The 21,275-nt window shown below is 33.9% G+C and overlaps 4 protein-coding genes across 8 annotated transcripts; 3 read left to right on the forward strand and 1 right to left on the reverse strand.

Annotated features, from left to right (window-relative positions):
• Positions 1–332: 332 nt before the first annotated feature.
• On the forward strand, positions 333–2,278 carry LOC147937552 (uncharacterized). Its single transcript, XM_087464277.1, has 3 exons — positions 333–1,251; positions 1,331–1,559; positions 1,796–2,278. The coding sequence occupies exons 1-3, from the start codon at positions 1,067–1,069 to the stop codon at positions 2,276–2,278; spliced, it is 897 nt and encodes a 298-aa protein (XP_087320403.1). The 5' UTR covers positions 333–1,066.
• A 1,831-nt stretch (positions 2,279–4,109) lies between these two features.
• On the forward strand, positions 4,110–12,369 carry LOC147937553 (cyclin-J18-like). 4 transcript variants are annotated; one of them, XR_015566005.1, is made up of 9 exons: positions 4,110–4,328; positions 4,441–4,517; positions 4,839–4,938; positions 5,033–5,150; positions 5,325–5,395; positions 5,530–5,656; positions 5,739–5,799; positions 8,366–8,474; positions 12,133–12,369. XR_015566005.1 is itself a non-coding variant. In XM_087464821.1 (9 exons), the coding sequence occupies exons 1-9, from the start codon at positions 4,266–4,268 to the stop codon at positions 8,452–8,454; spliced, it is 705 nt and encodes a 234-aa protein (XP_087320947.1). In that variant the 5' UTR covers positions 4,110–4,265; the 3' UTR covers positions 8,455–8,671. The 4 variants fall into 4 exon arrangements, 2 of the variants coding, with proteins under 2 accessions (XP_087320947.1, XP_087320948.1); XM_087464821.1 differs by lacking the exon at positions 12,133–12,369 and adding an exon at positions 5,210–5,227 and having other exon boundaries at positions 5,033–5,131; positions 8,366–8,671; XR_015566004.1 differs by lacking the exon at positions 12,133–12,369 and having other exon boundaries at positions 8,366–8,671.
• Positions 12,370–14,415: 2,046 nt separating this feature from the next.
• On the forward strand, positions 14,416–18,587 carry LOC147937554 (65-kDa microtubule-associated protein 6-like). Of its 2 annotated transcripts, none has more exons than XM_087464823.1 (12): positions 14,416–15,186; positions 15,602–15,805; positions 15,887–16,156; positions 16,251–16,466; positions 16,577–16,732; positions 16,820–16,979; positions 17,074–17,225; positions 17,315–17,402; positions 17,482–17,555; positions 17,639–17,713; positions 17,795–18,168; positions 18,318–18,587. In XM_087464823.1, the coding sequence occupies exons 1-11, from the start codon at positions 15,109–15,111 to the stop codon at positions 18,146–18,148; spliced, it is 1,827 nt and encodes a 608-aa protein (XP_087320949.1). In that variant the 5' UTR covers positions 14,416–15,108; the 3' UTR covers positions 18,149–18,168; positions 18,318–18,587. The 2 variants fall into 2 exon arrangements, with proteins under 2 accessions (XP_087320949.1, XP_087320950.1); XM_087464824.1 differs by having other exon boundaries at positions 14,654–15,186; positions 18,281–18,587.
• Positions 18,588–19,256: 669 nt separating this feature from the next.
• LOC147937555 (uncharacterized) lies at positions 19,257–20,265 on the reverse strand. Its single transcript, XM_087464201.1, has 3 exons — positions 20,121–20,265; positions 19,827–19,985; positions 19,257–19,736 (listed from the first exon to the last, which is right to left on the reverse strand). The coding sequence occupies exons 1-3, from the start codon at positions 20,136–20,138 to the stop codon at positions 19,515–19,517; spliced, it is 399 nt and encodes a 132-aa protein (XP_087320327.1). The 5' UTR covers positions 20,139–20,265; the 3' UTR covers positions 19,257–19,514.
• Positions 20,266–21,275: the final 1,010 nt, after the last annotated feature.

Raw genomic sequence — 21,275 nt, forward strand, 5'->3', positions numbered from 1 at the left:
TCCTCAGAATCCGGGATACAACCAGCCGCTTCACAATGGTGGATATCAACCACCGCTTCACCATCCGGCTTATCCACCGCCGCTTCAGGATCTGGGGTTTCTGCCGCCGAATCCTCAGAATCCGGTGTATCAACCGCTGGCTCCTCCGAATCAAGGATTCCAACCGCCGCCGCCTCCGAATCAGGACGGTCAAGAGCATCCACCACCGGCTCAGAATCAAGACTTCCAACAGCAACTGGATGAGTTGCTTGCACTTCCTGGTCGACACCATCTCCCGATATTGAGTCTGCATCCCATCCCCGACACTCAAAGCATATGGTAAAATATTTTTTTCTTTTATTTTATCATTTGATTATTATTTTGATAAATAAGTAAAATATTTATCATTTGATTATCATTTTATCATTTGGTAAAATATTTTTTTCTTTTATTTTATAATTTGATTATCGCATTGCTCCCATTTGAATAACGCTTTGTGTGTTGTGTTATCGTTTAGATAAAATAAGTAGATTATTGTTTGGTTCAGTTTCTTATTGTTTTCAAAGTTTGGTTCGTTTTCTTAGTTGTTTTCAAAGTTTCTAAATTGTTTTCAAAGTTTGTTGTGTTGTGTTGTATTGTGTTGTGAAGTTTAGTTCAATTTCCATTAGATTATTGTGTTGTGATCCATTCGCTTATGTTTGATGGCTTATATTTTATAACTTAACACTCTCATATTTATGTAACAGGTTTGGACGAGACAAAGGAAAGCTATCTCGTGTTATTTCTGGGATTTTAAGGAGAAAGTTCGATGGTCCATACTTCAGCTGGAAGGTTACGCCATTACACATACGGGAGAGATATTTTAGATCCTTTACGGTAATGAGTTTCTTTTTAGACACAGTTTCTTTTTTTACTAAACTAAGTCAATGAGTTTGTCTTTTGTTTACTTACTTGACACTTACTTTACATTGTTGTACTGTGTAGAGGAAATACAATTGGGATGTTGCGATTACTGAGCTTGTGAGAGAAGGATTTGTGAAGATAGCGAAAAACAGAATGAAAGGAATTGTAAGTCAAGCAAAGACGTATGATGAGCCACCGATTTGGATCAATCCTACACTTTGGAAACAAATGTGGGAGCATTGGGACACACCTGAAGCTAAGGAGAAGAGCTCTAATGCATCCCAAGCCCGTAATTCTGATCGTGACGGTCTTGGAATCCACAAACATCTATCCAGCCAGAAATCTTACTTGCGAATTCAACAAGAGTTGGTAAATGCTCTAAACTAACTCTAATTATTTCATTTAAATATTTCAGTATCCACAATTAACATTTTTCTATCCATTGTAGGAAGAAAAGTTGGGACGTCCTGTCTCGCTTGGAGAGGTGTTTGTCGCAACACATACAAAGGCAGATGGAAGTTTTTATTCAGAAGGCCAAACAAGTTGTGGAGACATATGAGAAGAACATAGAGGAGGTAATGTCTCAAATGGAGTCTGATGTTACAGACCACTCCTCGCCAGATTCTCCTCATGCAACCCTCCTCCCCATTCAAGAAAAAGATGACATTTTCTTAAAGGTAATTTCCAGTACAATTGTCTTTGTTGTGCCTATCATAATTGTCTTATTTTGCTAAGCTAAGTATCTGATTTTGATTGATGCTTAAGAATCCTTGATATTGATATACTTTTGATTGATGCTTGAGAATACTCGATGTTGATTATCTGGGTTTGTGTGATATTTCTATCTGGGTTTGTGTGATATTTCTGTTTGTTATGTTTGTTTTGTGAATGATCATCTCTTCTTTTGTCTTAGTGTACTGTAACGAATGCCAAGGGAACCCCCTTTGGACTTGGAAGTCTCTCGGAGATAATCACCAAAGGGAAAAGAAAGGCTACTTATCCAAGCTCTAGTCCAGATTCGCTGTTAGAGATTCAAGAACAACTCCAGGTTGCTCGTCGTAAGCTCGCTGATCAAGATGAAGAAAATGCTCGACGTGCCAGAGAAGATGCTAGACGTGATGAGGAGCAACGTGACGCTCAAAACCGCATTGCAACCTTGGAGATGCTCGTATCCTACTTGAAGACTAGTGATCCGGGGGTTGCAGAATTCTTGTCTACTCAACCACCAGCCAATGCGCCATTAACCACAGCAGCACCAGCAACCAACATCACTCCAGCCACTGCGACCAATGTCAACCAACCTGCAACAACCACTTCAGGAGCTAGTTCACCATCTACTTCACCTGCGACTGCACCAACCACTTCACCTTTGTCAGTATCATCCTCTCATGCTTAACAAACTAATTCTATCTCTTTTAAGCCTCTATAACTATTTTTTGGATTGTGTAGTAGTGTTTCTAGATCCTTAGCCTAAAACTATTTTCTGTATATGATCGTTGAATGATTTGTATGTTTTTTGTTAAGATCATTCAAATCAGGATTTTAATTTAAATTCAGGTTTTTTTTTTCAAAATTTATTGTATACTGTCCCAAATTACTAGGTATATTTTCACTGATTTGCGACCATTTATAATTTAAATAAACACAAACAAAGTACCAAATTTGTTGTGTATATGTCAAGATTTTGGGACTAAAAAAACTTAGTCTTCAGTCCGTCACAAACAATTCTGACTCCTTTGCGACTATCTTGTGACTAAACAGCGACTATTTTAGGACCAAAATTCAGATTTTTAAAGTTTACTGTGGTATTAAGTCAGTCTTCCAAACGTAGCTAATTTGTGACTACCATGTCGTCTGAAAGAAGTCGTCTATTACGACTGCCAAAGCGAGTCACTATACTGTCGTTAATTACGACGGTATATTCCGGTCTGTCCGTAGTCGCCAATTACGACTGCGCCAGTGAGTCACTATAGAGTCGTTCATTACGACGGTACGTTTCGGTCTGTCCGTAGTCGCTAATTAACGACCATAACCCTTGTCTCCAATGCGTCGCAAATAAGGGACTGGTTTGCGACCAAAACAATTTGCGACCAAATATTTGCGACCAAATATAACAGTCCTTCAATAGTTGCACATACCGACTTAGCGACTGATTTGAGACGATTCCAGTAGTCCCAAACGCCGTGTTTTCGTGTAGTGTCATGTATATAATACACCCAACTATAGTTATAAGCTTATTCATATAATAGAGTCTTTGTTTTATACAATTTTGTTCTAAGCATCTTGTAATAAAAGAATCTATAATAGAGGTTTTGTGAAATATTGATTAAATATGCAATCTTGGCGACAAGTGACAGTTGTGTGGTAAAATCTTATTCAAGAATTACAAAGTATATCGAGTTATATCATTTATGCAGTTCAACAACTCTCTATGGTCCGGGATCACATATATTTGTTACTTAAAAAAGGTTAAAATTCTCAACCACAACTTTTAAAAAGAACTACTAATTAATGAAAAGTATAGTAACACCCAATCTTTGATCCTGAACACGTACTAAAACGAATTATCAACCACCAGAATATTACTGGAACATCCATTTGGCTATAAATTACACATTTTAAAAATTATTTGGAGGTGACATCCCATGCAGTAACATACATATATATATATATATATATATATATATATATATATGTGTGACTAACACTTTAACAACAACAAACAACATTAACAAATTTTATAAATAGAAAACGAACAAGCCATATGGTTGGTTAATTTAGCAATTGGCATTATATTATGTGGACAGGAGGAGGCTTGGAGCATGAACAATTGGGTATTTTATATAATAATATGAGACTAATATATAAAAGAATCATATTTTATTTTATCTTGTTTTCACAAAACAAAGAGATATGGTTTTTGTTAATTATAATGGGCAAGTGGTTTTAGTAAATGCATATATGAGTTGTTGTCGTTTGTCTGCCAAAATTTTAGTTGTTGGAAATAGGATAATATCAGATTTGAACATTGAGTGAAATATTGAATGATTTTTTTTTTTTTTTAGTGTATAATTGGGAAAAATACAAAATGCAAAAATATCTCGTTACCAATAAACAAATGAATCGTTATTGTAAGAAAATGGGAAAATAAAATTAAAATACATTCACTATTTTGTTTTCGCTACTCATCATCCATAATATATACTTGTGATAAGGAAATTAAAATTAGGCCTATTTAATTATGAGCCCAGGCCCATTTTAGAATCTTCTCGATATAGACTGATAAAAGAAAAAAAAAGAAAAAAAAATCGGCCTTGAGAGTTTCAGCGCCATTGAAACGTTTAAAATTTTCACGGTGGAGAAGAGAGTCAAGAGAGAGAGAGATGAGTACAGAGATCGTTCATCTACGACGGAGATTGGTCGAGTTCCTGATTCAGTCTTCTACTGTAAGTTTAATCTTCTTCTTCTTCTTATCAATCGCTACCTGTTTAGGGTTTTATTCACTTCTGATTTTGAATTTTTTTGTTTGTTTTTTGGATCTGATTTTGGCGATGAAAGCAACTCGAACTTCCTCCGATCGTTAAATACTCAGCACTATCTCTCTTCTTCGATCGATTTCGTCCTTCTGTAGTCAGGTATTGCGATTTTTCACTCCGATGATGATTCCTGATTTGAGAATTTTTAGTGATTTCGATTGTGTTTAGGGTTTAATTGTGGAATTCAGTTATCAAAATCGGTGAAATTGCTCGTTTCCTTTGCTTCTGATTGGATTAGTTTCGAATCGGATACTTTAGATTTTGGAGTATTTGACTGCCTTATTGATACTCATTTCACTAGTTGGTTTATGTGCTTTTGGTTGGATCAGTTCTTGTTTGATGGATTTTGGATTTTGGTGAAAAATTTAGGCATTATGTCATGTTTTGTGATTCTTCTATCTGGATATTTGGGTTTATTAGGTTCTTACAGAGAAAGAAAGCTGAACATTGGCTATTGCAACCTCTGACTGAAAGCAATCTGCAGCTATTTGTGTTAGTCTCCATATGGATCTCATGCAAAGTGGGTTTTTACTTCCTTACTTGTGATATAGTCTTTTTTGTGTGGTTCTTCTCTTATATTGTGTACCTAGAACTGAATTGTTTTGCTTCTATAGATGCATTGTGCCCGGGGTTTATCGGTTCATAGTCTGAAATCCTTTGGGGATAAAGTGATTACAGAGCAACTCTTTATGGTTCGGGATTTCTTGGATGCGGTAAGCTGCTCTTGAAACTGTGAATGACATTTGTTAGATGCTTTGGTTTTCGTATTGAGTTATGAGTTTCTTTTGCAGGAACTAGTTTTTCTGAGGGTAACCATTCTACACTTGGGGGATATGTTGTTTACGCTATAGAAAGCGAGCTTATTCGAACTTATTATCTGTCTTTCTCGTTGTACATGAGAAGCAGGTTTTGAAATTTGACATTGGCACTCTTAATATAGCTTATACACTGCTTGAAGACCTTTTCATTCAGTTCAAGTAAGTTGTTTTATCCTTATCAAAGTATATAAACCCTTAAAGCTCCTGCTTAAAACTAACATAAAGTGAACGATATCGTCTTACTCCATGTTTTTATTATTATCTAACTCCTAAACCATACTTTCTTCTAATAGAGAAGTTGCAAAGGTTGGGGAACTTTTGAACTTTGAAGCATGTATGGACATGATGGATCTTCTTTACGAGACAGAGGAGACATCCCTTCTTTATCAATCTTCAACATCTTTAGCTACTTCCATTTTGGTAATGTAATTGCTCTCCATTAAGCCTCTGTTTGAATAGACCTCAAAAACCAAATTAACTCATGTTGTTCTCTTGACAATAGGTGTCTTCTTACATAATCACAGTGCCAAAACAACAGTATGACTTCCCTATCCTCCCTTGGGGTAAGCATTCATACTCCTGCTCTTTCCATCAAAAGTTTTTTAGATTAACAATTACCAAAGATAGATTTAGATTAATCAAGTCATAGGATACTGAATTAGTTAGAAACAGGACATATAACATAATAAGGCCCAATGTGCTCCTTTTTGACTATGCATTTCAACATCACACAAAAGAGTACCTCGTTCACACTTCAAGGTCTTCTTCATATTGCCCCTTAGACCTGGACATTGTATGTTCCTCACCTAATACTTTTTATTATGATAGTAAGCCATCAAGCTTGACTTATATAAGTTATTCAGTTCTGACCACCGGCCATATACGGTTTACGGACCAATCAAATCTTTTGTGGTCCACACTATTTTGCTTAACCTAACATATCTCCGGTCCGGGCCACTCAAATATTGTACCGGACCGTATAGATATAGGAGACAGTAATAGTAGAAGTCACTAGTCAAACGTCAGCATTTCCTTTTTTTTTTTTTTCTATTGAAAAACTATACCTCATTTTCATGGAATTTATAGCTGTAATACACTCACACACACACAAAAGAGAAAGAAGAAAAGTCTATTTTTTATTTATTTCAAAGGGTCCCTCTCCAAAATTTATTCTTCTTCATTTATGGAGTAGTCCACACTAAATTGTTCTGAGATTTTTCGCTATATTACCTTTTTAAGTTTTCACATTTTCATGGTAGCAAACAGTGATATCTTTCAAACAATACCAAATTCTAGAAGAGATGATTCATGTCAAAATCTTTCACCTACTCTTTTTTTTTGTACACATGTACTCATAGAACCCCATGTGGTATGAGTCTTTACTATAAAGCTAAAAAAATGTTAGGCCTATCTTAGTTTTAGGGACCACTAGGTTAGACCCGCGCTACGCCGCAAGATACTTTTTATTGAAAATATATTTTTTATAAAATTGGATTAACTGTAAAAACTATGGTTTATACAATAATAAGAGAGAAAATGGATTAATAAAATAAAAATAGAGAAATCTCAAATTTAAAATAACCTATAATTATTTATATTTAAATCGGATAGACTTAAATACTTAATTGTATAAATAGCATAACTAACCCTAATGTATGTTTTGTTTTATTTTCTTTACCATTTGTGGGTGATATATCTTATTATATAAATCTTAGTTTTCAAAGTTAGTAATTCCTATAATCGTGACATTTGTCAAGTATATCGATAATATTTTGACATGTGTGAAAATAAAATTTATTTAATAATTATAGGATAATTAAAAACTGCTAAAAATAAAAGGATTACAATTAATATTTTTGAAAGTATATAAAGCTAAAAGTAATTTATTATATCACTAATTCTAATAGGAAAGTTATCTATTAAATTATTAATTTCAATAGGAAAATATGTGCAATTAATAAAGAAAATATTTGCAATTTAATTGCAATTATTATTTATTATAATCATATAGTAAAAAGAATTTTATACAGAAAAATGATTAAAGTATGAAAAGGTTTAATGTGTTAAAAATTAGTGATTAACATAATGTAAAAAAAATAAGATAATCAAAATAAGAAATTAATGTAATTTTCTTAAGTTTTTGATCGGTGAATGATTTGATAACGTATTCAATATTATGTTATAATATAAACCTTGGTTTTCAAAGTTAGTAACTAATGTGATCGCGACACGTGTCAATTTAACAGTTAAAATTTTTTTCATGTGTTCTACAAAAACTTTGTTTTAACATATTTATAAATTATAAGAAATTAAAAATTTAAACAATTTAATAAATATAAAAAGATAGTTCATATATGTATAAAAAGTAATACTAATTCTTTTTATATTTTTTAAAAAATTATACAATTAATTATTATAATATTATTAAATTATACTGTCAATTATTAATCCTAAAAGAAAAATGATTTTAGATATTCACCTTTACATAGTTATATTCTGCTTCTGTGTTACACGACTCTGTTATATCATTCATGACTCGAATAGATGCAGCAAAAATTTAAGGCTTGCAGGCTTTGATGATCCTGATGTTTGTGAGTAGGGGATATATAGTTTTATTATTCATCAATATTATGGGGTCCCTACTTCGACCTACCATTTTCATTTTCAGTTAATTATAGAAATTGGATAAGGTGTTGTGAAATAACAACTACTTCAAATTTAAGTATCTTTGAAATTTTTGCAATAGATCAAAAACGTCCATTGTTATAAAGTTAGTGTTAGCATTTTAGTTTTGTATTAGAATATCGACAAAAATCACCTATTTGGCTAAAAGAGTGTCTGTTTCCGTAAAAAATATTTTTCATTTTTATATTTATGTTTCTTGCTTTCACTTAAAGCTGGATTCTTTGTTTGTTTAGGAGGTTGATACATAAAATATAACCAAAATTATACACCAAAGATGTTTGTTGAGTTAGGAGTAGTTTCCAAGGAGTTCTTTTGAGTATTGATTTCTGGAGCCTTCTGAAACTGTCTCTTTATATTATAACTCCTTTTTATTATAGTATATGATTATGAATTTTGTTTTTTAATATAGTATATGATTATGAATTTTGTCTTTTTTTTGGACAGTGAAAATGGTGACAAACAAGGAAGAAAAGGAAGTGGTGGAGCTTGTTGGATACATACTTGATCATATCCTTTACTCTCACCCTTCCTAAACTCTCCTTAAACCCTACAGGTACACGCAGCTTTAATCCCTTCTTAGCTTCTACTTTATTTTTAGCACAATTTAAAGTTGAAATAAAGTATGCATATATATTTTCGAAGATATAAGGACATGTATGTAGGGTCTATATGCATACACACACGTACATATTATATACACATCATATATGAATTTCCTTACTTTTAAAATTTAATTTTCCTGCCTTCAAACTGTTAATAGAGTCGTTAAATATAAATTCCAGTCAGGTTTTGGTCCATAATTTTGACCTTTAAATCAAGTAGAATGATTGAGTTGGAGAATTACAAAATACACGTAAATATAAATTCCAGTCAGGTTTTGGTCCATAATTTTGACCTTTAAATCAAGTAGAATGATTGAGTTGGAGAATTACAAAATACACGTGTATTTTGTAATGTTTTGTGAAATTCTAATTCGTACATTGTATGTATATATTAATATATACGATGAGGGTAGAATAAATCGATATACGTAACACATGGGGATCTAATGATATATGTAATGCTTCACAAGGCAATGACGGTTGCGCTGTGACATACCAAGCATGTGAGTTACTAGATCCACTTCGAACCATCTAAAATTTAATTTACTTTCACCTACATAAATGTGCGAATTTATTATATTGGTACTTTAACTCTGAATATTTTTGTCCTTACTGTACCACATTAGGCTTTGTCTTCTCCAAATATCCTCAAATAATTTAGTTTCACTATTAAACCGAAAAATATCACCAACATAAAGACAAATAACTAATGCTGACAAAAGAAAAGACAGAAAAAAAAAAAAAAAAAAAAAAAATAGACCTACTCCATCTCGGAGATCAACTTTTTTTCTCTCTTCTCTTCCCCCTGTTCGCCCTAGCCGCCGCCCAGAAGATCAAATCTCCGTCTGCCCTCTCCGGTGATCGGTGCTCCTCGCCGTAGCTGTGAGAGGGCCCTGTAATTCTGTTTTTAGTTGTTTCTTGCCTTCGTTCGAGTTGTTTCGGTTGGATCTGGTGGATCGATGGGATGGTTAGAAGCTCAGCGATTGAGACGTTCTTCACAGTGAGGATTGCTTGGCGGTCTTTGAGCGTTTGTTGCGTCCTCCCCTGGTGGTTTTTAGGAGAAGCCTCGTTTTGCCTTTGTCAGATCCGGTGGGGTCTTGATCTCTTAGGTGTTGCTTCTCGTTCTGTGGCCATGGGTTCTTGTTCTCTCCCGTTTGAGTAAGCTGTCCTTCCCGTTCTTCACCTGTTCCGTTTAGATAGGTCTAAGTGTCTAGTGTTGTAGAGGTGGTTGAAGTTTGGTCCTTGACTGGGGAGTCTTTTGGTTTGGTTAAAGTTTCGATTTTGGGTTTTGGCTTTGCGGTAGGAACGGTCTTTGTTGGGTTGTGTGGTTGCAAGTTGATTGTTTTAATTCCGGAGCTAGCAGCTCCACGGTACGACTCGAAGAATAATATATCTCTTAACCATCCCCTTCGTTTGCTTCTGTTCATGTGCTTCTCTTTGTTTGAAGCCGCTGGGTTTGTCTGGTTGCGATTGCGTTTTATCCGCCCAACCATTGTTTCGTCCATCACCCTTGGTCTTCTTTTCCAGTCTTTGATTCCCTTAAGGTTGTTTCCTCTCTATGTTTGGGCTTCGGTTTGTTTAGAAATTATGCTAGTCTTAGTTGTTTGAAGTGGGCTCTTCTCTGGTTTGTTTGTTCGTTTGTGGTTGATAGCTTCTTCGTTCCATCTTCGTGCTTTTGAGTTCGGTTGTTTCGAGAGGTTAGGCTGCGCTCCTTGTACTTGCAGTGCAGATCTGGTGAGATCTGACTGCATTTTTGGTTAGTCTTCTACACAGACGATTCTGGACGCGGTTGTCGTCATCGTCGCATTCGGAAGCGTTTCGAGTCTTTGCTTGCCGGGTTATGAAGTCTTTGGTTCTGCTACAAGAGATTGGTTCTCTTCTTGATAGGAGGTGGTTGTTCTTAGCCTGGGATTGGACGTGGGCATCCTTGGTAGTTCTCAGCTAAGTGTTTGAAGAGAAAGGTTTTTTCTTGCATCCTAAAACTAGTGTATCATGTGAGGATTTATGCCTTGTTGCCTATTTCTTTATTTTAAGGGTTCATCCTCTGTTTTGGATTTAATTTCTCTACTTTGTATTTTTCACTTTTGGTTTCGTTTTATGCCTTCGGGAACTTCTGTTTGTTCGCCGGCTTAGTTTCCCTTTTTTGGACTTTAGACTCCGGGGATATTCTTGTTTTCCGTCGGCTAATTTGTAATTCACGATGTATCTTTATAATATATACAACATCAGTTGACAAAAAAAAAAAAAAAAGACAAAAAAAATGTGAAAATAAAGAGAGAAATAACCAATTCCACTTGGCATTTACAGATTTTTGTTTCTATGCTTTCTATAGTACTAAAATCCTAACTTCACTGTAATATTTATGGTTACATTACACAAAACAAAAGTGAGCTGTGCTATAACAAAACTTTTGAATAAAATAACTATTTGACCCTTCCAAAAATGAGAGTCCTTGAATTTAATGTTTATTTGATTTTCAAACAACCAATAATTCAGGATTGTTGAGTTGTGAAATGGGTTTGCCACGTCGATGTTAAAATCCAACCACTAGATAAGTATATGATTAGATGGAATGATTAGACACTTAATCCCAGTGGCATCCTAAGGGGTTTAGGCTTTTAGCACATTATTATAGTGATTTTATTAACTCTTTTTAGTATTAAATCACATTTAGTGTTTCTATCCAAAAAAAATCACATTTAGGTAATGATTGGTAAACACACACAAAATATTACAAGTGGTACAACTTTGATTTTTTACCAATCACAAAAACTTTACCAAAAACTTTATTTAAAACTTTACTCTCAGCTTTTTTGTACAGCTTTCTTGTACAGCTCTTTCTTACAGTTTTGCACTATTCCCTAAAAGCTTACAGCTTTAGCTTACAGCTTCAGCTTACAGCTTTTTTGTGCAGTTTTGGTTACGTTACCAATCATACCCTTAATGTTGTTTTCATAAACAATTCTTTTTTGCTTATACTTTCATGGCATATGTATGATTCTCTTATATAAAACGAATAATATGATTAACTGATTAAGTACATTTCCTTTTTAAGTGATCATGTTTCCTCATAATCGTATCACGACTGTATCCAGCACGACGTTGACTTTTAATATCCATTCAGTCTCCCACACATGCGGTATTAAATTGGTTAGTACAGAAACAAAACAAAACAAAACAAAAAACAAATGTTTTCGTAAAAGATTGTTAGTTATGTGTCAAATTTTGTTTTATTAAGTTACCCAAATTTATTATTATTGGGATACGTATGTATAACTACTCCCATAAGATCGTATGCTTAATGAAAAAAAAAAAGATCGTATACTTAATGAATAGAATCATAAAAACTAAATTGATGCGAATAAGTCTAAGGGTTTTTAATTTATTTTATAAATGAATGGACCGTATTTCCCCACTCAAAAATTTGAACCGATTCTAGCTACTTCTCTTTTTTCTTTTTCTCCCCAACCACCTTAAATGTTTTTTATATATTTCGTTTTTTCTTTGATGTAAGGAGTTATGTGCCATCTTTTGATTCTTAATTAGAGAGATAATTTTTTTAGCACAAAAACATTATAAACGTGTAAAGTGACCTTAGTGTAATGGCAGGAGGTAAGTCCATTTGTAGAAGGCACCATCACACCCAGGATCGAGTCCCGGCTCCTACGAATGTAGGAATTTGGCTAATGGGCCGGCCAGTTGTGATCCAATGGTTGAAAAAAAAAAAATATTATAAACGTAGACAGTTTATATATATTGTTCTCTTAAAAATAACAAAACATTTTAGTACTTAGCTTAATGCTCTACGAAAATATGATAACAAAATTTGGAGACTTTAAAACTTTATTGGTCAGAACTATTCAATATCTTGATTATGTGTTAGCTGGAAAGTTCATTTCGATCTTCATTTGATTAATGTCGTTTTTATTGTGTAAGTGGACTATATTCTAAGTTTCTAACCATTGAAAAATAACGTTGAATATGTGTATGGTAAAATGACATTAAATACTAATTTTATAAATTATTGAACTTGGTCGTTACTCGTTTATATAAAAACTTTGTAAGTAATTTTTTAAAAAAAAAATCCAATATAGAAACATATATAATAATTTGCAGCTTGATTAGTTGGTATGAAGAGCAATAATTATGTTTGGATGGGAATGGGATATTAACAAAAGTTGTTAATTAAAGTAGACTTCTACTTTTATTGATGAAATGAAACTGGTAGGAGAAGAGCGTTAATGAGTGACCATACTTTTGATTAGACTAAGTTGGCATCTTTCTTGTTATTAAGAGAGGTATTCAACTTCAATTAATCAGAGTCCAAACTAACAATAGAAGTCTCTGTCCTCCCCATTTGTGGTATATTTTCTTTGGGAAAAATGCCAAAAAAAACCCCGTTATTATTTTTATTTGGATATTTAATACCCAATGGTTTTTGTTGGAATAAAAATACCTGGTATATAAAATTAGTGTCAAATAAAACCTTATTTTTAAAAAATTGGTTGAATCGAACAGACGACTTAACAGACGTTAACTTGGGTAACAGAATCGCTAAAGCGGATATCACACGTTTTTAAACAGATATATACAGTATGTTTACATAGCTTGACGAATATGTTAAAGTAGTCTAGTGGTACAAGGTAAGTTTTACCACATCCGAGTGCTGGTTTCAAACCCCACCACCAACACTTTTTTTTTTTTTTTTTTCTTTCTCATCGCCGATGTCGTTGCTCACCTGCTGGAAACAAGGAAGAAGTCAGCCGCCTCACCTGCCGGAAACAAGGAAGATGTCAGCCGCTCTGTTGAATTCACAACCACCGGTAACCGAGTCTGCTGCTCCGTCGAAGTCTCAGCCACAAATTAACAATCCCTATCCAGATCTACTGTGGAATTATTTGAATTTGTTAGGAAAGCCTCTGTATGAAGCTTCAGACCGTAGCAGCATCCATCACTATCATCAATCTAAGAAGGATGTTTCTGATCGATCGATTTGGCAGCTGCCGTATTAACCTGTGAATCTCGTTGCCGTTTTCAGATCCGAGATGGGGAAAAAAAATTTCGAGTTTCCAAAAAAAAAAAAAAAAGTTTGGGGATACGGTTCAAACCCAGGTTCGGTGGAGACTAATACAAACCCTTTACCATTAGACTACTTTAACATATTCGTCAAGTTACGTAAACATATTGTATATATCTGTTTAAAAACGTTGATTGAAACCTAATCCGGTTCAGCGATTCCGTTACCTAAGTTAACGTCTGTTAAGTCGTCTGTTCGATTCAACAAATTTTTTAAAAATAAGGTTTTATTTGACACTAATTTTATATACCAGGTATTTTTATTCCAACCGAAAACTATTGGGAATTAAACGTCCAAATAAAAATAACATCGGGGTTTTTTTGACATTTTTTCCTATTTTCTTCTCATGATCATTGTTTGATTGTTTTAACGTTTAAGTTTTATTTTAGTACTAACAATTATTAGTAGAACAATATTATATTTGATTTCGTATACATCGTTACATTTGGAATATGAAAGATACTAACTAATATATGCACATACTTTTACGAAGTTGTATATTAGTGTATTATGTACCGTTATATATATATTCTCGTCTAACTTCTGTTGAGATCATATATTATTTGTCTACCTAATTTGTTACAGAATTTAAATTTATATTCATAGAAATATATTGATGATCTCTCCAACATGTCAGATGAAGTTTACAATTACGTAATAGTAAAATAGCTTGAACAATTGATTAATAATAAAAAAAAGTTACTGGATACAAAACGTTAAAAAAATTAGTTGCTTATATTTTTATTTTTATTTTCACGAGTAAAAAAAAAATGGTATTATAAATATTTATAGTTATATGAAAACAAAGAATTTTTATCGTAAAGTTTACACTACACCGTCAAAACACAGCTACTTATGTCAGTGACTCTTCTTCTATCACCACTACACGACAACCAAAAAACTCACAACACAAACACACTCTCTCATAACTCGCGTCACATTCATCCTTCATCTCTAATTGGAACGTATCCACCACGCTCTCATAGCGGCAACGCGCTTATCTTCTGGCACACTCACCCGCACCGTACCCGTCGTCGGTCTTTTCGCCAATTTATCGTATTTTTCCGTGAAACAGAATAATATACTATTAAAGTTGTAGTAGTGTAGTGTAATAAAAAAAATTATAACGTTATATAATCCTGTAATAACCGATTTTAAAAGAAGCTCATTATTGTTTTTTTTTTTTTTTTTAAACTCTCTTCTCTGTTTCTGCTACCTGTTCTTTTCTCTCTGTTCATTCCCTTTTCTTTTTAGCCTAATTCAGCAAAATTTATTATCTTTTGTTTCTCTCTTACTTTGCTCTCTCTGTTTTCTGGTTTTTGCAAAGTTAAGTAATGAAAGGAGCTTAATTGAATGTTTGTCTCATCTTCAAGCTTCAGATCTGATGCTTCTTTCTGCAAGTAGTTGTCTCTTTCTTGTTCGATTAAGCACCATTTTGTGAAGAAGAACCAAGAAAGCTTCTTTCTTCAAGATTTTAACTAAGAGTGAGGAGAATTTAGCTGAAGAAAATGCTGGAAATTGGAAGTCCCAATGCTCTGTTTTTTTGTACGAACACTACTTGTAATAATCTTCTCCGTGAGCTTCAGGTTTGTTGTCTCTTCCTCTCTCTCTCTCTTTTGTTTTCTTTGGGAGAATTTAGGGGTCTTTCTTGATGATGACGGTTGAAGAAAAAGAAAAGTCTTTATCTTTGTTTTTTGTAAACTCTCAAGGGTTAGTAAAGGATGATGATTCTTTTGGACTCATAATGAAATTAGCCTTTTGTTTTCATTATCTTTTCATCTCTTAGGTCAAAGGGTTCCCTGTGGATTTTGACTAAACATGAAATTTGTTTCTTTTTCAATTTTTTTTGGTCTACATGTAACTGTTGATGTCTTTGTTTTTTGGTAACAAGATCATGCATAAGCTCTTGTACTCAAAAATCTCTTTTGTTTTTTCTCATATGGAGGCTATTTTCATGAGTTTAATGGGTTTTTTTTTTTTTTTTTTGGGTGTATGAAACAGAAAATATGGGTTGAAATTGGTGAGAGTGAGACTGAGAAAGATAGGATGCTGATGGAACTGGAGAGAGAATGTCTTCAAATCTATCAAAGAAAAGTTGACGAGGCTGCAAATTCCAAGGCAAAGCTTCATCAGTCTGTTGCAGCTATTGAAGCTGAAGTTGCTTCTTTAACGGCTGCCCTTGGAGTTTTTAACATCAACTCACCGGTATGAAGCTATCTTCATGATCATAATAGATGATTATATTGTGTGTTAGCTTACTCTAAATTTTTGTATTTTGATGCTCAGATTAAACTGGATAAAGGTTCGAAATCATTGAAAGAACAGCTTGCAGCTGTGACTCCTCTAGTTGAGGAACTGACGATTCAAAAAGAGGAGAGAATGAAACAGTTTTCGGATATAAAAGCGCAAATTGAGAAGATTAGTGGGGAAATCTCAGGATACAGTGACCATCTCAATAAGGTCATGATCAGTTCCTTGACTCTCGAAGAACAAGACTTGACTCTGAGGAAACTTAACGAGTATCAAACACATCTCCGCACGCTTCAAAAAGAAAAGGTAAAGTTTCTGTCACACTTCTACATAGAGCAATGAACAATATCCATTATTTCATTTTTTGTTTTATGAACATGTTTATGTTTCTTTCATGCAGTCTGATCGTCTCAACAAAGTGTTGGGTTATGTCAACGAAGTCCATGCACTATGCGGTGTTCTTGGAGTTGACTTTAGTCAAACGGTTAGTGAGGTTCATCCAAGCTTGCATAGGACAGAGCAAGAGCAATCTACAAACATTAGTGATAGCACATTAGAGGGTCTTGAGCACATGATTCAGAAGCTAAAAACTGAAAGAAAAGCTCGATTTCAAAAGGTAACCTTGTACTTATATGCATATTTGCACAATACTCTTCTTCTATGTTTTATATTCATAGATTGATTTTTTCATTATTTGTGTTTCCAATCATACTTGCAAATATGCAGCTGAAGGATGTATTGGCTTCACTTTTCGAGCTATGGAATCTAATGGACACTCCACAAGAAGAGAGAACTAAATTTGGAAGAGTTACTTATGTTGTAAGATTATCTGAATCTACTATCACTGAGCCTGGAATCCTTTCGACCGAGACAATTGAACAGGTTCAGTAGAAGCACTTCTGTTATTTAACATTCATGTCTTTAGTCTCATTCTTTATCTGAGTCTTTTTTTTTACCCTTACTTTTTAGGTATCTGCAGAAGTGGACAGTCTCAGTAAACTGAAAGCAAGCAGAATGAAGGAGCTTGTAATGAAACGAAGATCCGAGTTAGAGGATCTGTGCAGGCTAACTCACATTCAACCTGACACAAGCACTTCTGCTGAGAAATCAACTGCATTAATAGATTCTGGTAAATGTGATTGAGCTTTTGGCTTTTGAATATAGTTGGTATATACTTGCCAATTCCACCTGTTTTAAAGCCTAGTTTCCCCATGTTTCTTCAGGATTAGTGGACCCTTCAGAGCTTCTCTCAAATATTGAAATGCAAATAAACAAGATTAAAGACGAAGCACAAAGCCGAAAAGATATCATGGACAGAATTGACCGTTGGCTCTCCGCATGTGAAGAGGAGAATTGGTTGGAAGAATATAATCTGGTATGAGAGAAGCTTAAATCTTGAAACTCACAGAAGATAAAATGGATTCTTTGAAGGATGTATTCTAAAGATTCTTTCTTTGGTTTCAGGATGAGAACCGGTATAGCGCTGGAAGAGGTGGACATGTTAACCTCAAGCGTGCAGAACGTGCCCGTGTTACAATCAATAAGATCCCTGGTACTTTTCCACCTTTCACCTTTTTCTAGTTTCTGAATATGAAGTCAAATAAATAATTTTTGTGTGGTGTTTACTACAGGAATGGTTGACAATCTTATCAAGAAAACACTTGTATGGGAAAATGACATGCAGAATTCATTTCTATACGACGGTGTAAGTTAAAACTATTTAAAGTTAAGTGCAAAGTCATTAACTGCCAAAGTCCTTTCTTTAATTTTTGTGACTACTTTCTATAGGTTCGATTGGTTAACATACTAGAAGACTATAAATTGACAAGGAAACAACAGGAAGAGGAAAAGAAAAGATACAGGGTTAGTCCCAAAATAACTCTCTTACAAACACTCGAGATTATAGCTTTCCTGCTTAAAACATAGTTCTATATCTTAATGCAGGATCAAAAGAAGAGGCAAGATCTCCTACTAACTCAAAGGGAATCTATTTACGGATCAAAACCAAGTCCAAGAAGAAGCAGTAGTTTCAGAAAGCCCAATGGTTTCAACATTAGCAATGGGAATGGTTCAGTACCTCCCACGCCTCGTAGAAGCTCGGTAGGGACAACTACTCCTGACCTTCTTTTAACCCCGAGATCTTACTCTGGTCATCATCGCCAAAACGGGTATTTCAAAGAAGTTAGGAGACACACTTCTACTCCGTCAAACTATGTGGCCATGCAAAAGGAAGATACTGTTTCTACTACCTACACATCGATTTATAGCTCTGAGCCAGACTCGCCTCTCCAAGGCTGACTTGACTCTCTTTTGCACCGGTAAGAGAAAAGATCAAAAACTTTTGATGCATCAAGTGATTAGCTTCACATGCATTTGTAGTAGAATCCTCAAATGACCAGGTTCTTGTGGTGATTTGAAACTTTTGTGTAGACAGAGATTGATGTTAGAAGTTGGATACTTGGTGCAGGGTTTGTGGGAGTAATGTTAATGGTAAAAAAGAAGGAAGTGGAAGAAGATGCAGACTTGTGAATACAGAAGGTGACTGACTTTTAGGAGATATGGTGAGATAAGAGTTAAAAAATAAATGTGAAATTTGTTATTCTTTAGAGGTTACAAATTTTCTATTTTGAAGTGAGAAGATACTATTGTTTTGTGTAATGCACGTGTGAAAGTGTGTGAATGGTCATTGTTGTGCGTACGTATTTGTGTATAATATACGTATTTGCTTTAAGCTTAATGTTTGTGTTTTTAGTAGTGCTTTTTGATATTGAACCATTGCGTTTGCGTATACTTTAAAGGTTAGATGGATAGGTTCATTATGCGTTTACTGTTAAAAGGAGTCACCCAAATGCACATTTGTTTAAATTTTACAAAACTGTGACTGAAATTTCAATAGTAATGGGATCTGCATTTTGAAGCTTTTGATATATTTTTTTGTGTTTTATGTACAACTTTATGACATTTGTGTGTAACTTTTTTTCATTAAAATGGTAACAGTAATACATTGTGATTTCTAATCAGTTATATATGTATATTGAACCATTTGTCTTTAAGTATAAAATTTAAAAATATATATTGATTTTATTAGCTGCATGTATGGCAGTGTGATAACCATTGATGGTGTTTATATATTTATTGACCAAAAACAGGAAATTAGCTAGCTAAATATATGGCAGTGGATTTCTTTTCAGTTTTTACTAGGTTGTTTTAACTAAAATTCTTTTATCATGAGAAGTTTTTAACTAATCATGATTCAAAAAATTTATCATCAAATTGATGAGAAAAAATAATAATAATAAATTGATAATTTAAGAATAGGCCCCAGTTAAGCACATGTACAGATTAAGATTTAATCAAATACGGCCTATTCTTAAATCATGTTATACTGAAATTGGCCATGCACTCATAAAAAGCTAGAAATTATAACATTTTCTAAGATGGTAACCGAATCTGACCGGACCGGTTATCACCGAATAACAAGTTTACCGAAACCTTGGTACTACATTGATCAAACTACATACTACTACCTTAACCCACATCCAAGATAAACTTTAAATCAAATCGCCGGCTAAAAAAAAAGTAATAACATCTCACAATAGAACCGATCGACCTCTCAATACATAATAAGAGATTTTGATATATTCAAGGCTCCAACTTAGTGAACTTATTGAAGAACTCGGTAGATGGTGATGTTAGATCTTCGAGATGTTGTGGTTTCGTCATCATGATGAGATCTCGTGAAGAAGTTGTTGTTCCCTTCCACGTCGAACGAGTTGTGTCTCTTACGTACGTTACGTACATGATGACGTGGTGGTGGATAAACCGATGTTTCGTAGCTGCTGGCTCTGTGTTTTACCCATCCCGGTTTAGATTTCTCCCTTGGTTTCTTCACAATTTTAAAATCGATTTAATCGGTGAAAATGAGGAAATTTTTTGGTGTAAATAACTGATTCATTCCAAGAAACTAAATACTTACGTGGACGAGGGATGATGAGATTGGTACGGGACATTTAACCGGACGATCTTCTTCTTCCGGTTCAACCGGATGTTCAACAGGACAAAACTCAACGTCGAAGTGATTGGTTTCTCCATCGTACTCCATCATCACTGTCTCCTCCACACTCTCTCTTTTGTCCTAAAGAAAACAAGAAAAATATATGGGTTTGTTTGCAATATTCAAGAATAACGTGTCCATGGTTTCGTAAAACAAATGAAATCAAAACGAAGTAAAGAAATTAAGCTTTGGTTGAGGAGAAAATTAAAAACTCACTGAGGAATCGAAGTCCATGAGCTTGGTGGAAGGTGAGAGTTGAGAGAAGAGAGAAGAGGAATGTGAAGGTGGGAGAGCTTGTGTGTATAAAAGGGTAAAACAAAATTGAGGAAAAGGGAGGAGGTAAAAAATAAATAAATAAAAGTTGTGTTTTGGCATGAAAAGGAGGGATTTTTTAACCCCACAGTGAAAAAAGATGTGAGGCAGAAAAAGATTCCTAAACCTCCCACTATTTTTTCTTTCTTTTTTCAGGACCATTTTCATATCATTCAAATGGCGTATGGGTGATATAACTTTTTGCAAGAATGTTTTTCTTAATATTAGCAATCGGTGCCAAACTTCAAAACATGGAGTGTGTTAATGGAGTCTATTCAAGGTAATACTTTTTGTTTTTATATATTTAAAACTATCACATTGAAACTCCTATCAACAAGTAATGAAATTATGAGTATTGTGAGTTTTTGACAATCAAATGAGAAATCACAATTTACATCCAAAGAGTAAATTTAACGTAGTATATATATGTCTTGTATATGAATCATATATACATCAAAATATTATAGCAATATCAAATTTGTATTTCTGTATTTGTAGATTTGGCTCACTATTTGGTTCAGGGTCTAAAAAGAGGGTAAAAAACAACTACTATATATATACAGTATTATATACACTTTCTTGCTTTTGACAAAAGGAGATGCTATCTTTCTTTGAAAATCCGAACAATCTTTCGCTTTGTTTCATGTCTTACTTTTTTTTCTTCTTTCCCTTTTAGGGCTTTGAAGAAGATTGGTGATGTAGAGAAAAGCTATTAGATTTGCTCGTATTCCGTTAAAATGAAATTTGCCAAAAAGAAAACAAAAACCACTAAAGCCGGCCGTTAAGGGGAAAGCATGAGGTACACAACTTTGCTTTACTTAACAAGCCGTTTTTGTATGCGAATGGAAAAAAGCTACCTTACTATAAATACACAAATATAGCTAGCGTATATATGTAAAAAGACCATAAATATGCATACGGTAAAATATGTAACTTAGCCATGCAATTATAATATTGTAGTAAATTTGCTGAATTTATTGTAGTATATTATTGAGTCTGATTTTTTCAAACTATTTATCATTAGTTACGTAAAAGAGTATATATATACGGTTCATACAG

This window comes from Camelina sativa, chromosome 9 (genome assembly GCF_030686135.1).
Source record: "Camelina sativa cultivar CO46 ecotype springtype chromosome 9, ASM3068613v1".
NCBI lineage: Eukaryota > Viridiplantae > Streptophyta > Magnoliopsida > Brassicales > Brassicaceae > Camelina > Camelina sativa.